We start from the raw sequence: 20,122 nt of genomic DNA on the forward strand, positions 1-20,122 counted from the left end.
ATTTGGCACATCAGTGTCACAGTGTTTGTTTAGCATCACAGCTACCACAAGTTACGTCTGTACAGCAGATGGACAGAACAGTGCTGTATCACTTAGAGGAATGTTTGACCAAAAACAATTAGAACCAGGCCTGAGGGCCGCAAATTAAAATCACCCACCTTTGGCTTGGTAACATAATTACTATTCACTAGGCCCACAGAACTCTCTCGTCGTCGTCATTGTTGTTAGTGCCGCTGAGTCGTAGAAGACTCATAGCAGACCCTATGAATAAAAGACTTGGAACACTTGTATTTGGTACCAGAATATTTTTGTGTATGTATTTCTTATGATACCTATTCTCAATCTTTGCTATCCTTTTATTTAACTTGTGTTCTTTAACTAGTTTAAAAACAACAACTTATAAGTTACTGTTTTAATATTCTACTTTCTTTCATCACAGAAGCAATCATTCGTTGGCTTGTTCTCATTTTGTTCTTGTGTGACAAGTCATAATTTTTCAACAATTTTTTAATTCTCCTAAAATCCTCCAGCTGTCTCTCCATACTTAGTGCCAGCGTAAAACCAAACCAGTCCTTTGTTAACATTGGAAGTCGAAATAATGAAGACTCCTTGGACCTTTAATATGAAAATTTCAGGTGACCAGTGGAATTACAAAGAGTCAGGGAATAGTTGAATGGTCAACATCTCAATTAAGACTTACTCATTGTTTCACACTCTAACTACACTAGTAGAAGCTACTTGTGGTGTAACTCCTTATGTATATATTTATCTGACTCTTGGTTGGTTTTTCAAATGCGTGAAGAATCTAGTAATGAATTCTTTGCTCTTTGTGGAATGTATATCTTGATTTTGAGTCCATCTGTCCCATCCTTAATTTTCTCTTGTTTTGCATTATGTTTCTAAAATAATGGCTGGCTTGGTTTTTCCTGAATGTTTCTGCAGTTTGGTTTGAGTATCTGGTTTGGGGCACCCCTCTTGAACTTGGACTTCGTCTGTACTTGTGAATTTTGAAAGGCAGAACTCAATGTTTTCTATAGAAGATGACTTCTTTTTTTTTTTTCTAATCGCTGTCTGTGTCTTCTCCCACACCCCCACCCTTTTTTTATTTCTCTTGAAAGACTGGCAAGAAGGCGGTTAAAGCAGTCCTATGGGTATCAGCAGATGGACTTAGAGTTGTGGATGAAAAAACTAAGGTAAGATTTTTTACAACCATGATAGCATTTTTTTTATCTCACCATAAATATAATAGCATTAAGCTATTGTAGTCTTATAACTACATCCTTCCAGTTTGTCCAAAGTACAGTCCTTTGAGAGATTTAGTTACTCATTTACCGTATGAAAAATAGATTATTTCCTTAGAAGTTTGTTCTAAGTGATACAGTGTGTTTGATATAGTAAACATTTTCAATTAATGTTAAGATCTAAGTTCTGTTTTTGTTTTTACATATTAAAAATTTTCACTGGCACAAATTTGATGTAATAGATGATGGCACACCTCAAAAATTTCTTCTCGCTTCTTAATAAAGTGTACATTTTAAAAGGTTATAGTTGAACTGATTAGCCTACTTATTAATTGAAAACCTTATTTAAGTCTAAATTTAAGGCCTAGAAAATGGCTCATTTGAATTTGTAAAGAGTCCACATAACATTTCTCAAATCGTAAATACCATTTTTCCTTCAAAAGAATATGATCCTAGGTGCTTAAATAAGGATTGAGATGATGAAAAGTGGTGCTGGTATTAGGAGCTATGGAGTCAATTTCTACACATAATGACCCCATGTAAATAAATGCTTTTAATCACAAATTTAAATTCAAGATAATGCCTAAAGTCAGCAACAATCTTAACAAAAAGTGATAACCCCCTCCCTTATCCCCAAAAAGACTGTAAGAGGGAAACTGTCTAATACAAAAAGAGCATTTTTGATGGATAATTTACCTGATAACTTTCATGTGATTTAATAAGCAATGCATTTTAGTCCTTTAGACCATCCATATAAAGCTTCCCTTTTTTTTAAAACTATGTTAAAGTCTATGTTACTTATCTATAGTTAGTTTAATGAGCTACCTTTAGAACATTTCTTTTTAGTAGTGAAATTTTTGTCCTTAGAAACTTTGTTTTAAACAGTAAATAGTTGGAAAGTGATGTTGCCCCCTGGTGGCTATGTACAGCATTGGTCTTCATTAGTTTTGCCCTTTTTGAGTAACAAGAGGGAATATTAATAATTGGTGGTTTGTCATGCTTAGATCTGTTGTCTCAGCTTTATTTATATTTCATTCACAGCAGGAATTAACAGAATAATTTAGAATCATTGTCCATCATGAGACCATGTCATAATCTTCTGCACAAATATATGATGGAACAGAAGCCAAAATTTGAGTACCTTGCTCCTTGAATACCTGCACTGGTGTGTCACATGCCAGAAGGGTCACCCATGATGGACAGGTTTTAGTAGACTTCCCAGATTTAGGCAGACTAGAAAGTAGGTTTGTCCATCCACTTCTTCAGTGCGGGCTTCTGAAAATCTTATGGACAATAGAGGAACATGGTTAGTTAAAGTTTTAGAAGTAGAGCCTAGATTGGAAGTCAGTCAACCAAGTGGATTTGACACAGTGACTGCAGCATTGGGCTTGAGTGTGTCAGAGATTGTGATGATGACACAGGATAGGACAAGGTTCAGATCTCATGTTCATAGAGTAGATACTAGTTATACTCAGCTCAGTGGTGTGTGACAATAACACCACATCTTGAACAAAAAACTGTGTCAAATTGTTTTGCTTTTCCACTCCTTACCTGTTAGAAATTGAATCATGTGCCCCTGAAATACACATTGGAATTGCAGTTTCCCTGTGTTTGTGGATGTACTCTCATTTGGAAAAATTATTTTATTATATCAGTGAAGAAATATTGGTGGTAAAATGTCTTAAAACTAATCACTTTTGAAATATAAACAGAACAGATTGGGCATTTAGGCATAGAGAAGAGTCTAGCACAAATGGAGGTTAAACGCCACATGGAGATCAACAAGGAACCAAAGAATACTGGAGTTAAGATGAGAAAGGAATCTTCCCCCAGAGCCAACAGAACCTTCCCCTAGAAATGGTGCCTTGAATTTGGACATCTAGCCTCCTGAGAGTTCCAATAGCATAGTCCTTAGGGACTTGAGCTGCTAACCCAAACTTCTGTAGTTTGAGCCTGCCACCGACTCCAGGGAGAAAGATTATCATTCTCCTTCCCATGTGACTTACAAGCTTCAGAAACCCAGTGGAGGGCCAGCTATGAGTTAGGTCCAGCTTAGCTTTGATGAGTAAGTGAGGGAGCCTCATGAACTGTAAGAAAATAAATGTCTGTCTTTCAAAAACACACGTTTGTGATATTTCTGATGTAGTAACACTAAGAAACTAAGACAGTGTTTGCGATAGTGTTCCTACTTAACATTATAGCAGTACTTGGTTTCTCAGAAAAAATAAATTATGAGTATAAAATGTGACTGAAGTAATCATAAAAAGAATTTATATTACTGATTTTTAAGAGGATTGTGAAGAAAAATTCACTTCCCAGTTATCGTTGAGTAAGCTCATATTGAACAGAATCTGCTACGAACAACAGTCAATGTTGTGTAAAAGAGAACAGTTACTCGATGACACTAGGAAATCACCCAAAACAGACAGATTCTGGTGGGAAGTCAATTTTGGATAGAATGAAATAACACTGCACAGTTTTCCCATTTCACAACTTTTGACTTTTCAGAAGCAAATTCCCTGGGTATCCAATTAAGTGTTCAGCTGCCAGCTGTAGCCTGAGTACAGAGTCTGCTCGATAGAAACCAGGCAGTTGCTGTTGCGACTCACGGGAACGAGTGTGTTACAGTGGAAGATCAAGCAGCTTGCCAGGCCTTTCTTCTACATTGTCACTGAATTGAGTCCACCTGTCAGCTTTTAGGTTAGGAGTTGGTCACCAAACACTTGTACCACCATATAAGCCAAAACTAAACTTCATTCCTACTCCTCGTAACTGTGTGAGATAAGCTAGAACTGCCCTCTGAGTTCCAAGGCTGCAGTCTTCACAGAAGAAGCTAGCCACATCCTACTCCAAGGGAGTGGTAATTGCTGAATTTGAATCACCAGCCTTTCTGTTACCATATTGTTGTTGTTGTTATGTGCCGTCGAGTCGCTTGCAACTCATAACAACCCTATGTACAACAGCCCTAAACTCTGCTCTGTCCTGTGCCAATCGCACTGTCTCCGATACACCCATCCCGATTATCCCAGTCACTGAATCAATCCACCTCATAGAAGACCTTCCCCTCCTGCGCTGTCTGTCCACCCTACCAAGCATGATGTCCCTCTCCAAAGACCTGTCCCTCCTTACAACATGTCCAAAGTATGTTAGAGTCTCAGAATCCTTGCCTCCAAGGAGCTGCCTGGTTTGAACCTTTCCAGGATGAATCTGTTTCTTTTTCTAGCAGTTCATGGTACCCTCAATACTCTTCTCCAACAGCACAGCTCAAAGGCATCAATTCTCCTTTTATCCTCCTTAGTCATTGTCCAACTCTTTGATGCATAACAAGTGATTGCAAAGACCATGGCCTGTATCAGATGACCTTAGTCTCCAGAAAGACACCATTGCTCTCCAGTACTTTGAAGAGTCCCTAACAGCAGACTTTCCCATGGCTGTATGTCTTTTAATTTCCTGGCTACTGTTGCCAAGAGGGTTGACTGTGGAGCCAAGCAAACTAAAGCTGTGAACAATATCAATCTCTTTTCACCATCCATCCTGATGCTGCCAGTTGGTCCAGTGGTGAGAATCTTTGTCTTCTTGACATTGAACCTCAATCCATATTGGAGGCTGCAGTCCTTGACCCTCTGCAGCAAGCGCTTCAGGCCCTCCTCAGTTTCAGCAAGCAAGTTTCTGTTACCATATAGTATACATTAATTTTACAGACTCCCAGAATACCATTAACACATTGCTGCACACTTTTAAATTGATGACCGTGCTTAGAAACACATTTTTCCCCCCGATGTGTTACCATCATTTGCGGCAACATGTTAAGTATTCAGAAAATGCCTTTAAGTAATTCTTTATAAAACTCATTTGGTTTAATTGTTTGATTACACGTTTCAACCCACCTCAGCATAGAGCTGGCACAGGATCAGGTAAGGTTTCTCTGTTGTACACAGGGTTGCTATGAGTAAGAGCCAGCTCAGTCTCACCTTATTATGGGAATAGTACACGATGAGATTTGGAGCCTCGTTTTAAAGACTTCGTATATACTATACCGTTCTCTGGTGACCTCCTCTGTAGGGAGTTATACTGCTAACCCAAAGGCAGCATCTCTGGTGAGTCAAATCCACCAGCCCCCTGAGGGAGAAAGATGGGAAGTCTCCTCCCATACAATATACAGCTTCCAGAAAACCTACTGAGGGTCAGCTATGAGTTGCGTCCTGCAGTGAAGTTTTGGGGTAGTGGGGTTTTTTTGGTGGTTGGTGGTGGTTTGTTTTCTTGGGGTTTTTTAGTACACCATTCAGTAAGTGTATAAAAAGACAGACTTAAAATAAGTTGATAGATATCCAGAATTGCCATGAAAAATGTTATTAATTATGAGTTATATGGCAGTGGGAGTAAATACATTGTTATTTACATGTGTTTAATGTACATGGAATCTAGCATTAAAGAGATATTGTCTAAAATTAGACTGGGCAAACGTATGAAGCACCTGAGTAGACTTGTAAACCTGTGTGGGGATCCTCCTAGGTCAGGTTCTTGGTATTCTGACTGTTGGCCTCAAACTGAGCCCAATTCCATAGCCTCACTGCATTAGGTGATGGATACAGGGCTTTAGGATTGTGGAGTGAGCATCTTCTCTTTTTCCATTATAACCTTGGCTAACCCACCAAGTTTTATCCCTTTTTGTGCTTTCTTTTTCTAGGACCTCATAGTAGACCAGACAATAGAAAAAGTTTCTTTCTGTGCCCCAGACAGAAACTTTGATAGAGCCTTCTCTTATATATGCCGTGATGGCACCACTCGACGCTGGATCTGTCATTGCTTCATGGCTGTGAAGGACACGGTGAGTCCAGCAGTGTCATCTGACTGTGATGGAGCGCACAAACCCTGCAGGGTCTGGAGCATGCTGCAGCCTCAGCAGGGTTTCGTCCTCTTGTGCACAGGGTTGTTCTGAGTTGGCACTGACTCAAGGGCATCTGAAAAACCAGCAGCACTTTGGCTTAGTCATGCAATTGCCCCACTACATTTTAACAAGTAGATATGCCTCTAACAGCAGCTCGCAGAAATGGTTAAGCTTGCTCACTCCTTTTATTCAAATAAGTCACACTTTCCTTATGAGGCCCTGCATGTCACAGAACAAGACAATTGGTTCAGATTCAAAATCGTACAGAAAAGTTTAACTGTCCTGATTACCACTGATGTTGAACTTTATTTGGAAGCTTTCAGTTTTGAAACTTTGTTCAAGATTCTTAAATGTTTTTGTCTGCTGCTCTATGTGGGTAGAAGGGATCGATATTTGATACAAATTTTTTGCCATGAGATCCTATTGCAAAGTGGAAGCACTGAGTTGGAAGAATTTTTAATTAACTTAAGAATAGAATTTTAAAGACTGTTAAATTGTTTTCGAAATTATCCATGAAATTGTTGCATGGCATGATTTTTTTAAATTAAAAATTTTATTTTTCATATAGATTGCCAAAATTCTAACATGGAAGACAAGTGTCCCTTAGCTGATGATCCTGCTACAATTGTAGCACTGGTTATGCCAAAGTATGGATAGAACAAGACATTTATAAAAAGAGAACTTAAGAAAGGCATTGCAAAGGCTTAACTTGGAAGGGAAGTGGTAGTGGTCTAAAACTGGCCAAAAGTCTTTCTTAAGAGTTGCTCTGGTTCCAGTTCTGATTGTAGCTCTTACTAGCAGTGTGATTTGGAGCACCATTTTCTAAGTCTTCTTATTCACTGTTTAAAAAAATGTAGCTAAATTGTGAAAACTAAATTACCTACCATAGGGCCTGATCCATGATAGGGCCACTTCAAACTACTCCAGAATAGTAGCTAATACTGTTAAAAGTTGTCCCCATTTGGTTTGACACAGATACTTAGAAACGTAATGCTTCTTTTTTTTCTCAGACCATAAGAAAGCCTCAAAGAAGTTGATCTGTTTTGGTATCACTACATTCAAAATGCAGGAATTCAAGAGTACGTCTGAGATGATTTTAAAACGGTTTCTTGTGCCTTCATGGCTCCTCAGGTCCTGAATATCAGAATCACCTGGAGGGCTTTTAAAAGCATTGGTTGCTGAGTCTCAGCCCCATAGTTTTTTATTCAGTGGGTCTGAGGTGGGACTTTAGAATTTACATTTATAATAAATTCCCAGGTGATGAGTTAGTTGTCGTTGGGAGATCACTATTTGAGAACCACCTTCCTAGGCCGAAGAGAAACAATAAGCTTCCCTGTTGCCTGCAGCTCTTCTGTAATTGAGCTGTGTTCAGAGGTTTGATGGCTCTGGCCGACTTCTCATCTTGTTTCAGGTTTTCATACCTAGCCTATATCATCCTCTACTAGGAAATTAGGTAGAAGGTCTTTCAGATACATAAAGGGTCAATCTCTCAGTTTTTAAATAAGCACTCCAAAGACTTGCAATAATGTAAACTTTTAGGTATGGTAAGCATTTCAAACATTCGCTTACATTATGATAGCCGTGCCTGCCTACACAGTGCAGTTTTGAGACTACTGCAGGGGTTTCCAGCTACCTCTTCTCAGTACTAGTGATGCCAACAGTTACACTCTCTTTAACTGTTTCCCCCACAATTAGGAATATGTTTTAAAGCTCAAATAACCATAGTAAAAATAGTTTATTATTTTTATTTAAACCGAGATAATCTAACATGTGTACAATGAAGTATTTGCTACACATAACCATTTCCATTTTATCAGTATAATTGCTTTACAAGTAGAGGATGGAGATAACACTTGCTTTAATTTTGTTTGACCTGTGTTATGTGGTTAGGAGATAGAACATTAGAAAAAGTCAGGAAAAGTGTGGAGGAAACGTTGGAGGTACCGCGTGAGGTTTCTTGGAGAGGAGGACAGGCAGAACAGCCTGTCAGCACTCGAGTTGGAGTAATCCGAAGTTCTGTTTGTGCCTTTTCTTACTGTTGTTGTTGTTGTTATGTGCTGTGACTCACAGCAACCCTATGTACAACATACCTACATCTTGCTCTATCCCTTGCCAATCTTATTATCTCCAACACACCTATCCCCATTACCCCAGTTACTGAATTAATCCATCTCATTAAGGGTTTTCCACTCTTGCACTGTCCCTCCACCCTCCCAAGCATGACATCCCTCTCCAAGGACCGATACCTCCTTGCAACGTGTCCAGAGTATGTTAGATGAAGCTTCAGAATCCTTGCCTCCAAGAACAGCCTGGCTTCACCTTCTCCCGGATGAACTTGTTTGTTCTCCTAGCAGTCCATGGTATCCAGCACCAAAACTCAAAGGCATCAACTCTCCTAGTCATGGTCCAGCTCTCTGATGCATAGCAAGTAATTTCCAAGACCTTGGCCTTAGTCTCCAGACTGACATTGTTGCTCTTCTGTACTTTGGAGAGGTCTCCAACAGCAGACTTTCCCGGTGTAATTCGTCTTTTAATTTCCTGGCTACTGGTACGAAAAGTGTTGATTGTAGAGCCAAGCAAACTTTTCTTACTAGACTTTTTTTTTTAAATGTTCCTTAAACTCCTAAAATTGCACTGCTTTTCTAAAAATTCTTGGTAACTATCTCTAGAGTTCCTCTTTAAGAGCAAATGAAAGTTTACAGATCAAGACTGAGGACTTGAGTGGTGTCTCTCCTAAACTGGTAACTAGAGACAGTGTGACAGGAATCTGAAGTGAGGTCAGGGGTGGTTCATACCAGCACAGGTGGCTGGTGATCACTTTACACAAGGCCTGCGACAGTTTATGGAATGAAAACATCATAAGGTATTTTATTCATTTTCATTAATTTTATACATATACTGTTGTTGTTGTTGTTGTTATGTGTCGTCATGTGCCGTCGAGTCGTTTGCGACTCATAGCGACCCTATGTACAACAGCCCTAAACCCTGCTCTATCCTGTGCCAATCACATTGCCTCGTACATATACTAGTACTATACTATATGTATACTAGTACATATATAGTACTATACTATGTACTAGTACATATACTAGTATATTAAAATTTACTTCTAAACTGGCATTTCAAGATTTTATATTGCTTTGTGCACGGGAGACATCATAGTTATGTGCATGATAGCCCATAATGGTCAATACTGTGATTCTGAAAAAGCCTTGGATCTCTCTAGGGTGAAAGACTGAGCCATGCAGTAGGTTGTGCTTTCGCTGCCTGTTTAGAACGTAAGCAGAAGCGGGAGAAGGAATGTGGAGTGACTGCTACTTTTGATGCTAGTCGGACCACTTTCACAAGAGAAGGATCATTCCGTGTCACAACGGCCACTGAACAAGCAGAAAGAGAGGAAATTATGAAGCAAATCCAAGATGCCAAGAAAGGTACAGTCTGTTCTACTGTAATATTTATTTCATTCACATTTCCACAGCATGTTCGCTTTCTCACAGAGAGAAGGCCTCGAGTCCTTTAATAAAGGGATCTTATGAGCACAGCCATCTTCCCTTAGTGGGCGTAATGAAGGAGCTCCAGGGATGTTACACTTTCCATTATGTTGAGCTAACTGGGGCAGCTCGAGAGTGCAGTTGAAGAAAGATCTTTTCCCCTGTTTAAAAATCAGGATGGTAATATCTACAACCTGGGATACGTACTTATTTCTAAATGGCAGAAATTAAACGTAACTTTCAAATACATTTAAAGTACCTTGGTGCAGCTTCTTTCTTCTGTCTTCAAGAAAGAAGTCTCGAGATTTAGAACTGAAAAGATAACTGGCTGTAATCTTGGCTGCAAATGCAGGTATATATTTAATGGTGTTTAGTAAATTATTACTATTTTTATCATTTAGTTTTAAAAGTCCATAGATTTGTAGAGGCCAGTCCCTGACTCCTTTTCCCATATCTTCTTGCTTAGTGTGTGACTTTTCAGAAATAGGAAGGGTTTTTAGGTACACATGGCATCATAGCAGAAATACCTATACAAACATTCAAGTTACGCAGGACTCTGTTGTCTGAGGTTGAATTGAGTATATTTTTTAACTAATTGGGAGGAATTGACCTCTAACTTATTTCTTTAGAGATATTTAAGAAGGAGAAGGATAAAAGAACAGGGTTTTATAGTTCCTCAGATAAAAGCTCAGAGTACATGAAGAAATATATTTAAATCTACTGACTGCTAAGGTCTTGTTCTCTTTTTTTTTTTTTTTTGAGCTGAAACAGATAAAGCAATTGTTGGCTCATCAGTGGCCCCTGGCAATACTGCCCCATCCCCATCCTCTCCCACATCTCCCACTTTGGACACCACTGCCTCGCTGGAGATGAACAATCCTCATGCCATCCCACGCCGGCATGCGCCAATTGAACAACTTGCCCGCCAAGGCTCTTTCCGAGGATTTCCTGCTCTTAGCCAGAAGATGTCACCCTTTAAACGCCAGCTATCTTTGCGCATCAATGAGTTGCCTTCCACTATGCAGAGGAAGACTGATTTCCCCACCAAAAATTCAGGTAACACAGCTCCTGCTCACCTGGCTGGGGGCTCAAGCAGTGAAGCATTATCACTGCCTCCATCATGTCTCTCACTGAGGCTGGTTTGATACTTGTATCTTATGTCATTTCCCAGTAAGAGAAAACTAAAATCCGTAGCAGGGGTTATCAATCATTCATTTGTGTTCAACACATAGACAACAGAGCCATGATGGGAATTTCTACCCTGAGCTTCAAGGTCTGTGGTTTGTCCTGATGTAAGTGTACTACTTCTTGCCCACCCGCTTTCAAACATCAAGAGTCTCAAGTTTCTGTTCTTGTTTTTCCACTTGGTACTCAGAAGAGAATTCATTAAAGAGGCTTTAGAAACACATAAGAGTTAAAGAGCGTTACTGTCAGATGTACCAGAGGACAGTGGATAAGTGCTCATTGTCCTTGTGACTGCTTGGCTCTGTGGTGAGGAAACTCTAAACGCCCTCCTCAGTAAATCTAAGATCTGTTGTTCACGAGAAACAGTGAACTTGCTCACATGTATTCAGTACCTTTCAGAACTGCCACTCAGTTCTTTGGCCTGTTTGAACAGCTGAGCCAGCCCTGGTAGCTCTATCCTCATCAGAAAATCCTGAGCTAAAGTGTCAAATACTAGTGCTTTTATTGGGCCCCTTTTACTTCCCTGAGACATGTTGAGTCATTGCCATAGTAAGAGGAAGCACTATTTCAAGAGGACACTTTCCCTTGTGGTGACATAAAAGTCATTCTTTTGAGACATAAAGGTAGGCCTAACAAATAGTTGGACTAGAGGATTACCATTGGTCTTTCTAGTTTTAACTTCTATAAAAAGTGAACTTCTGGATACTTCAGCTACCTCTGGGACAGATGGGGAGAGAGAACTGCTCATCTCTCTCATGTTTCGGGGTTTTTTAAACCAGTGACAAACATAGATTCAGTGCACATAATTAATTAGCTTCTTCAGTGACAGAAAAGTATCTGAGTCAGAACCTTTTCTAGGGTCCCAGATCTCAGTTCACTTTATCATGTTACCACAGTTTGTTTGGTATTAAAGATCGTGGGGAAAACTAAATTTGAGGCATTGTCAGTGGTTAGTACAGGGGAAAACCTGAACATCCACAGGTGCCTTTTATGCTAACCCAGTTTTCTACTGGAATCACTGAAAGGCTCCAAGACTAACTCAGGCCACAGCTTTGGGAAGTTGTTAGAATGCAGGGAGATTGCACATGTCCTCTGAACAGATCTAGCTAACTTAATGTCTTGGCATATGAAGAGTTCTTAACAATGTCTTAGAGCAGAGGAACTGAAAGAATTGGGGGCTTGAGTGAAGGAAGGATGTACCCTAATACATGAAATTGCTGTATTGAGGAGCTAGTGACAATTGTGGTTGGTTAAACTTTCTAAAGCTTTTGTAGTCCCACCTGACATTTGATGCGTATTCATCCACAAATATCTTGTATCGTGTTGCTAGATAATTGGAAGTGTTTGGTTTTCCTGTCTGGAGCCCAGGACTTTTTGTCTTTCAGTGCCAGAGGTAGAAGGGGAAGCAGAGAGCATCAGCTCCCTGTGTTCACAGATCACCAATGCCTTCAGCACACCTTCTGAGGATCCTTTCTCTTCAGCCCCAATGACCAAGCCAGTGACAGCAGTGGCACCACAGTCTCCTGCCTTTCAAGGTTGGCCTCCTTTGCTCTGTCCTTTGAAGCTAGTCATTTGAATACACTACTCTCTAATTAAGTTGGCACCCTGAACTTCACAAGAACTGATCAAATCCATATATTCCCCTATGTGACAGTCTTAAACTCACATTTCCATCTGACAATGTCTTTGTGCTTTGTTGGCCTTCTTGCTTCCTAAAATGTCAGCATCCCTCATTTTGCATGTACGTACTTTTTTTTTTTATCATTCTAGAAGGAGTTCGTATAGTCTCAGCCCATCCATTATTTGCCACTGCCTTTTAAGGGGTCAGTACTAGCAAATTACCAGAAGTGGCAATCATTAGAATTGGTCCTAGTGTGTGCCGTGTCTTCTCCTAGGGCAGTGATTCCCGACCAGAATTGATTTTTGCCCTCCGCAGGGATTATCTGGGAATATTTTGGGGGTATCACAACTTGGAAGCCATTTCTATCTAGCTGAGTAGAGGCCAGGACTAATGTAAACATCCTGCAGTACAGAGGACAGTCTGTGTATGTGTACACATTAAACAGTAATTCAACCTAAAATTGAATAGTACAGAGACACCCTGGTGTCTAGTCTCTGCTTCATAAGAGGCAAGGCTCCTTTGGCTTTCTAGGTTATATAATCTCTGCAGTTTGTGTCCAGAAGTTTGTCTTTATGGAATTGAAGTTGTTTTCAGAGATACTGAGTTACCAAGTGACACTGACTTAGAGGTCAGTAAAGAGCCTTTATAACTTAAATTAACGGTTTTAAAATTAATCCTCCTTTGGAATCTGAGTTCCTTTCTTTTAGGAAAGAACCAGGACATTCATTTAGATGGTGCTGTGGAGACAGAACCCCTCTCATGTTGGAAGAAGCTGCTGCATGCTTTTCCTCCAGGGATTAATTTATAAAATAATCCTTGATAGTCATGTGTACCAAGTGGCTTTTCATTTTTACCTAATACACATTTTTCGTATCAGTGGGTAGTGTATTAGGCTATGTGTTTGGCTGCTACCCAGCCACTCTGACAGAGGAAAATGGGTAGTCTGCTCCAGTTAAGCAGCAGCCTCAGAGGGTGACCATGACTCTATACTGAATCAAAGGATGGGGGCTTGATTTAGAAGAATAAAATACAACTTACTAAACACTCAACAGTTAGTGCCTGCCAGTGTGGTAAGGACTTGTGTATTAACCAATCTCCTCAGTTTCCATGAAATGGCATTATAAATAAGGAAAATGAAGCTCAGAGAGATTGAAGCCATTTTCCCAGTGCCACACAGCCAGACTTAAATACCCATTAACTTTCTGCTGGCTCTGTGCCAATTTACAAGTCACCAGAACAAAACAGAAAACGCACTGCTGCAGAGCCATTCCGATTCCTCTTGTCTGCAACCCTGCATTGGGTTCCCAGGCTGTAGAGCTTAACGGGAGCTGGCTGCCTCCTCTTTCCTCTGGACTGGCTGGTGGGTTCAAACTGTCAACCTTTCAGTTTGTAGTACAACACTTAACCTATTGAATTACACAGTAATTCCTTGAATTTAAGAAGCTCCCAGTTTTTAGGAGAGTGAGCTTTCAAACAAGCTCTGGGTAAATAAACCAACACCATAAGCACAGATGCCCAATAGCAAAGAGAGACTGATTATAGTGCAGGGTGGGAAAGGTGCCTTCTGATACAGACATGGAGCTAAGGAGTAGAAACTGCTAGATAGACTTCTAATGTAAAGGAGCAAGGAAGTTTTCATAAAGGTTTTCTTATTTAATAAGAAAAGAATAATGGGTACTTGACGATATTATGAGTATTAATGAGGAGGAACAAACATTTTAAAAAATGAAATTGACTCTGTAAGCAGATTGAAACTAAGTTTGAGTCCTCCAATCATTCCTTCTTCCTGTAATATGAGGGCAGTTCAGACACTGTGAGAAAACTTTTGAAATTCTTTCTGAAAGAATTAAAATTTTAATAGCATAGTGACTAGCCAATAAGTTACTATATTTTACTGTTATTACCATTAGCATAATTTGTCTTTTGGAAAAGTTATAAAAGAGGAAAATACTTTATCTTTCTATTATATCCCAGGCTAACTACGTTTAGAATAGTTAGTCTTTGCTGCGCCTAACGGTACTGAACTCTGTTCAACTTGATTGGAAATCTGGCAGGCTTGCTTTCTCACTCCTCCATGCACCATGTTTTGATTTTATCAGTGGAGTCATTTTAAAGACAACTTGTGACCTCCATTTTTGCTAGAAGGTATGCATGTCCACTGCAAGATGGCATGGTTATCCTGTCCTGTGTTTGCCTATTATACCAGTATTGCACATTGGCCTGACTGGCCCAGCTGCAAGGGCTTGCTGACACACCCTGCATGAATTAACTCCATTGATGTTGTCTGCTCCCATTATAGCTAATGGCACTGACTCTGCCTCCCATGTGCTTGCTGCTAAGTCAGCCCATACTGCTCTAGCACCTGTAGCAATGCCTGTGCGTGAAACCAACCCTTGGGCCCATGCCCCTGATGCTAACAAGGAAATTGCAGCCATATATTCGGGTAAGGTGGCCACAGGTGGTGGTGAGGATTCTGGGGTCAGGCATTTACCTGAGGAGAAATCTCTTCAGGAAGAGTGTGTTCCCTCCTGGAAGGAAACTACTTTAAAGAGAGGATAGTGAAGGAGAGGGCCAAAGAGATTGGTGGTTCCTGACTAGGACTGTGGAGCAGAATAACCTTGGAGCTTTTAGAGATTCCCTGACCATTGCCCCCGAGTCCTTCACTGGATTTGGTGGACAGGCCTGTGCCTCCTGCCATGGCAGACGTACGAAAAGTTGAGTCTTTGACACTGTTTTGCTTTTCTATACTTTTTAGTTTTTCCGTAGTTAACATTTATTAACTATAAAACCTAAAATTTTAACACAGCAGTGATGGCAGTTCACCAGACAAACAGTGTTGTCTGGAAGCCAGTGAGGTACAGTGCAAGGTCCCTGGTTATTTCCTTCTTGCCTCTCTAGAAGGAGAATCCCCTCAGTCTGTTAGCACCCATGCACGGTGGGTTCAGGACTGTCAGTGAGTCGTGGCAAAGGGCAAAGCTGCTGATGCCATCAGCTGCCTTGGTTAGGTGCACTTGAGCTGTTTTTTAACAAATAGAAAGCTGTGGTCTTCTGAGACAGCAGTGCATCTGACAGGTTCGTTCTTTCTCCCCTGAAAACTTCCTTAGCTGATAATGCTTTCCTCCCACCTACCAAAAGCATGAAGTGTCCCATTAGACATACTTACCATCCTAAGATCATTCAGATAAAGTTATAAAGCAAACTTGTAATCTTGCCTTGTAAGGTAAGGTTATAAGGAAACTCCAATGACTAATACTTTTGTGACTCTTCATCTTTTTTGGTTCTAGGAACCGAATGGGGTCACTCTTCTGGTGCTGCCTCTCCAAGTCTGTTCCAGGCAGGTCACAGACGCACTCCTTCTGAGGCAGACCGCTGGTTAGAAGAGGTATCCAAGAGTGTGCGAGTTCAGCAGCCTCAGGCCTCAGCTGGCCCCCTGCAGCCAGTTCTCCAGCCTCCTCCACCTACTGCCATCTCCCAGCCAGCACCTCATTTCCAAGGGAATGCATTCCTCACCTCTCAGCCTGTGCCAGTCGGTGTGGTCCCACCCCTGCAGCCCGCCTTTGTCCCTGCCCAGTCCTACCCTGTGGCCAACGGGATGACCTATCCAGCTTCTAATGTGCCTGTGGTGGGCATCACTCCCTCTCAGATGGTAGCCAATGTATTTGGCACTGCAGGCCATCCTCAGGCCACCCATCCCCATCAGTCACCCAGCCTGATCAAGCAGCAGACATTCCCTCAGTACGAGACAAGCAGTGCTTCCACCAGTCCCTTCTCTAAGCCTCCTGCTCAGCACCTCAACGGTTCTGCAGCTTTCAATGGCGTAGACAATAGCAGGTTGGCCTCAGGAGACAAGCACACCGAGGTTCCTGCAGGCGCCTGCCCTGTGGATCCTTTCGAAGTGCAGTGGGCTGCATTAGAAAGCAAGTCCAAGCAGCGCACTAACCCATCCCCCACCAACCCTTTCTCCAGTGACTTACAGAAGACATTTGAAATTGAACTTTAAGCAGTCCTTATGGCTTTCTGTATCTTGTTCATACTTAGGCAAGGGTTGGAGTATGGAGGGCAGCCGTACAGGGAACTTTGTCTTCCTGATAAGTACACAATTTTGGTAATCCCAAAGGTCCCCCACAAAAAGTCCAGTCACAGTATGGTTAGGGGTGATTTTGAAAGAAGGGGAGAAATCCATTCCTTAGAAAAAAGAGCTGTCTTGCAGTTAGGCTTAGGAAGCCAAGGAAATATTGCCCTCTGTCCTCCCTCATCTCTTTACAAGTCTCTGGAAACAGAGAGGCAGAAGTATCTAAACAGGAATCTATATACAAAGCACATTTACTGGAATATTAAAAATTACAGCAGGAAGCAAAACTATCTCCTTTTGTTTGGCAGGCCATTCCTTGCCTCCTCAGCACAGGCCTGCCTTAGAGATGGAGAGCCAGTGGCTTAGGCTCGCCTGGCTCACAGTGGCAGGCTGTGTTGCCAGGGGCCCGGGAGGGCACGAGTCGCTATCCAGCAGAGTGATATTTTGGAGATAAAGTTGAGCTTCCATTTTGAGTAACAGAATAAATATTATAAATATATATCAAAAAAAGCCAAAATCTTTATTTTTATGCATTTAGAATATTTTAAATAGTTCTCAATATTAAAAAGTTGTACGAGTTGTAAGTAATCTTGCCAAAGGTAAAGGGGTTTTAACTGTAAGAAATTGTACATAAGATTGATTTATCATTGATGCCTATTGAAATAAAACGAGGAAAGTTTGGAGATGGCAGACGGGATCCCTGGCTTGTTTGGTATCTTTCACTGTAAGTAGCACATTGCAGCAACAATCATGCTTAGGACCAATACAGTCTCTAGGTGGTAGTTTTAGATAAAGAAAATGAAAGAGCAGTATTGTCCTGGTTTTAAACCTACTACAAAAATCTAATGTCATTGTTCTAATGGATCAATCTAAATATGCTCTGTAGAGAATATGTATTTTTCTTACGTTAATCTTTTACATTTTTTTTTTAACACTAAGGTGACAATTACATCATCATATCCACAGAAAGAAACACAAGTTATTTGGTTTTGTTTTTGTCACTAAAATGTTACCCCACGTTTCATGGGGCTGGAGATTGTGGTTATTAGCTTTGTTTATGTTTCCCCCTCAGTTCTGATTAATAAAAATCCCATTGCCAGTTGCAGCCACTTGACCTCTGGTAACATGAGATCCCATCTCATTTTTACTTTTAAACGTTGGCCTTACAATCAAATGTAAGTTATATATATTTGTACTGATGAGAATTTATAATCTGCTTTAACAAAAATAAATGTTCGTGGTAGAAGCTTTTGCCCATAATGGGCTGTTCTTTCCCCTTTTGTTTATGAGCATATGTTCTCGTTTGCCTTCTCTTCTCTCTGCATTCTGCTGGAGTCTAGTGAGTAGACAATCTTTCATCAGGGACTAGTAAATCCTTAAATTCATGTGCTTTGGGATGATCGTGTGCTTTTCTTGTAAAGTCACATTCTTAACTGCATGGACGGCACCTGGAGTTTGTTTCAAAAGCAGAATCTCAAGCAGTACCCAGACGTGCTGAATCAGAATCTGAGCTAGCAAGATCCCCAGGTGACTGATTCACAAGCACATCACGGCGTGAGGTGTGCGAGTACAGGCCTAGAGCAGTGATCCTCAAACTTGCCCACAGTGCAGGGCCACAGCCTCTGCGTTAGAATCCCACCTGATTGGATTTTCTTATTTCCAGTATGAGAAGCATGGTCTGAAGAGAGTTTTACTCTGACTTCTAACCCCAGCTCATCATTCTGTGGCTGACTGCAAAGAGCATGCCACCATCACCCTTACCTTGTGAAGTGTATTTGCCAGAAAGTGAAATCCTGGTTTAAAGACACTGTCAAGTCTAATGAGATAAGCATTTCCAATTTGTATAACAAAACTAGCCTTGGTAAATAAAAAGGAAAGATCAATATTTTTAAAATTTTTTTTAAAACAACCCTTCTGGCCCAGATGTTTCTTTGTTGAATAAAAGGTAGAGCAAAAATAGTACTTGCCACCCACAGTGCAGTTTATCACTTTTCCAGCCAATATGTTGGGAATACAGTCACGTGTTGGAGTTTTAGGGCCTGTAATGCCCATCTTTCCTGAGTACAGAAATAACCTTTACTTGTTAGGCTAGCATTGTCTGCGGAAGATCTTGGAAGTTCACACCTCTCATTGCAACCGTGAGGAAAGAGAAGAATGACTTTGCTCAGCTCAAACCAGTTCTGAAACAACTTCCCTTTTGGTCACACTGCCTGTTGGTATCACTTTCTGACTAAGCTATTTTTCATAATAGTGTAATTTTTAAATGGCAGCAAACTTTGTTCCACAGCTTCCTGCCTGAAGGGAGAGGATTCCTATTAGCCCCTGTATAGAACAGGCCCATCTTCTCTACGTTTGATGTGTTTGATGCACAGCTGGGCTATAAGCAGCCTTTCCACTTCTTTCACACTCAGATAATAGTGCCATCTGCTGGGGGTTTTGGTTTTTGGTGTTTTTTGTTTTCATTACAAATCTCTATAATGAGATCTTGCATTGTATTTGTCCTCACTATTTCACATTTTATAGAATATTAATATAGTATTTATTTCTCTTCCCCCCCCCCCATCAAACCCTAGCCAGTCGCTTTCCTCAGGCTGCCTGGGGGTAGATACAGGGAAAGAAACATACAGGGTAGACGAGACACGGGGAGAAAACCAGCAAACTGTGGGAGGTGGAGATGACACCTTCACATGGCGAAGAAGATCAGCTAGGCCACCATCGGGCAAAAGAGCCCCATGGCCTCTGAGAAGGCAAAGCCCAGAATGGTGTAGGAGAACTGTTGATTCAGAGAAGGATTCATGGCATGACCAATGAGGAAGCCCCAATCCCAGCTCCAGAGCCAGCCCCCAGTAAACTTGGCTCCTGTGTCCATATCCCTTGAGATGGTGCTGCTTAGGAAGCCATGACTAGGGATAAATGAAATCAAGGAACATGGGGCTGTCAAGCAGCTGAAGTTCTTCTCATCTGTCGGTGTCTCTGTTGGTTCCAGCACAACTGCACACAGTGGACGGCTCAGCAACAGAGGCGCTCCTGACCAGGGAAGGGGTGGAGACTAACTTGGTGCAGGGATACGTTTTCAGGAGATGCAAGAAAGCATAAATCCTTATGCAGAGAAAGGATTTGAAGCTGTTTTCTGCTGTACATGGAAGAGGTGATAGAACAATGGCTAACTGACTTCTGAAGAAATACCATTCTACCAAAAAGATTGCTTGAACACAACAGGACTTGAGTCCTTTTCATGACTGACTTAATCAGCGGAAACACTTTTTCAGCAATATAATCCGTGACTATGAATGTGGGTCACATGAGGTGAAATACACAAGAAATAAATCTCCCATCTGTAGAAAGAAGTGATGGAGACAGCTGTCAAGGCAACTGTGTAACAGATGTTCACAGTGAACCTAGAAGTAGAAGGGGAGAGGGGGACCCCGAAATGAACCTAAAAACAATCCAAGCAAATCTGTGAGTCAGAGCACAACCCTGAACATATCCTACCTGAATTTTAAAACCACCTCAAGAAAAGATTTGATCAGTAGGTTAACCCTAAAACTTAAATAGAAAAGTCCAGTCACCAAAAGAACGAAAATAATAAAAACTGGAAATAGAAACAAAAAGGGAGACGTTGCT

General features: G+C 41.0%; 1 protein-coding gene across 5 annotated transcripts in view; it reads left to right on the plus strand.

The window, feature by feature from the left end:
• NUMB (numb homolog (Drosophila)) overlaps positions 1 to 17,744 on the plus strand; it is a 116,993-nt gene extending 99,249 nt beyond the window's left edge. Inside the window, exons 5-11 of one of the 5 annotated variants that reach the window (XM_006884701.1) lie at positions 1,119 to 1,193; positions 5,929 to 6,069; positions 9,356 to 9,560; positions 10,383 to 10,676; positions 12,191 to 12,340; positions 14,726 to 14,869; positions 15,711 to 17,744. In XM_006884701.1, coding sequence (XP_006884763.1) covers positions 1,119 to 1,193; positions 5,929 to 6,069; positions 9,356 to 9,560; positions 10,383 to 10,676; positions 12,191 to 12,340; positions 14,726 to 14,869; positions 15,711 to 16,426 — 1,725 coding nt within the window. In that variant the 3' untranslated portion in view covers positions 16,427 to 17,744. The remainder of the gene's footprint in view (positions 1 to 1,118; positions 1,194 to 5,928; positions 6,070 to 9,355; positions 9,561 to 10,382; positions 10,677 to 12,190; positions 12,341 to 14,725; positions 14,870 to 15,710) is intronic. The other 4 variants (XM_006884702.1, XM_006884703.1, XM_006884704.1 and 1 more) reach the window with 4 other exon arrangements.
• The last annotated feature ends 2,378 nt before the right edge of the window (positions 17,745 to 20,122 follow it).

This window comes from Elephantulus edwardii, unplaced genomic scaffold (assembly GCF_000299155.1).
Source record: "Elephantulus edwardii isolate Elephantulus edwardi_28Jun2011 unplaced genomic scaffold, EleEdw1.0 scaffold00037, whole genome shotgun sequence".
Taxonomy (NCBI): Eukaryota; Metazoa; Chordata; class Mammalia; order Macroscelidea; family Macroscelididae; genus Elephantulus; species Elephantulus edwardii.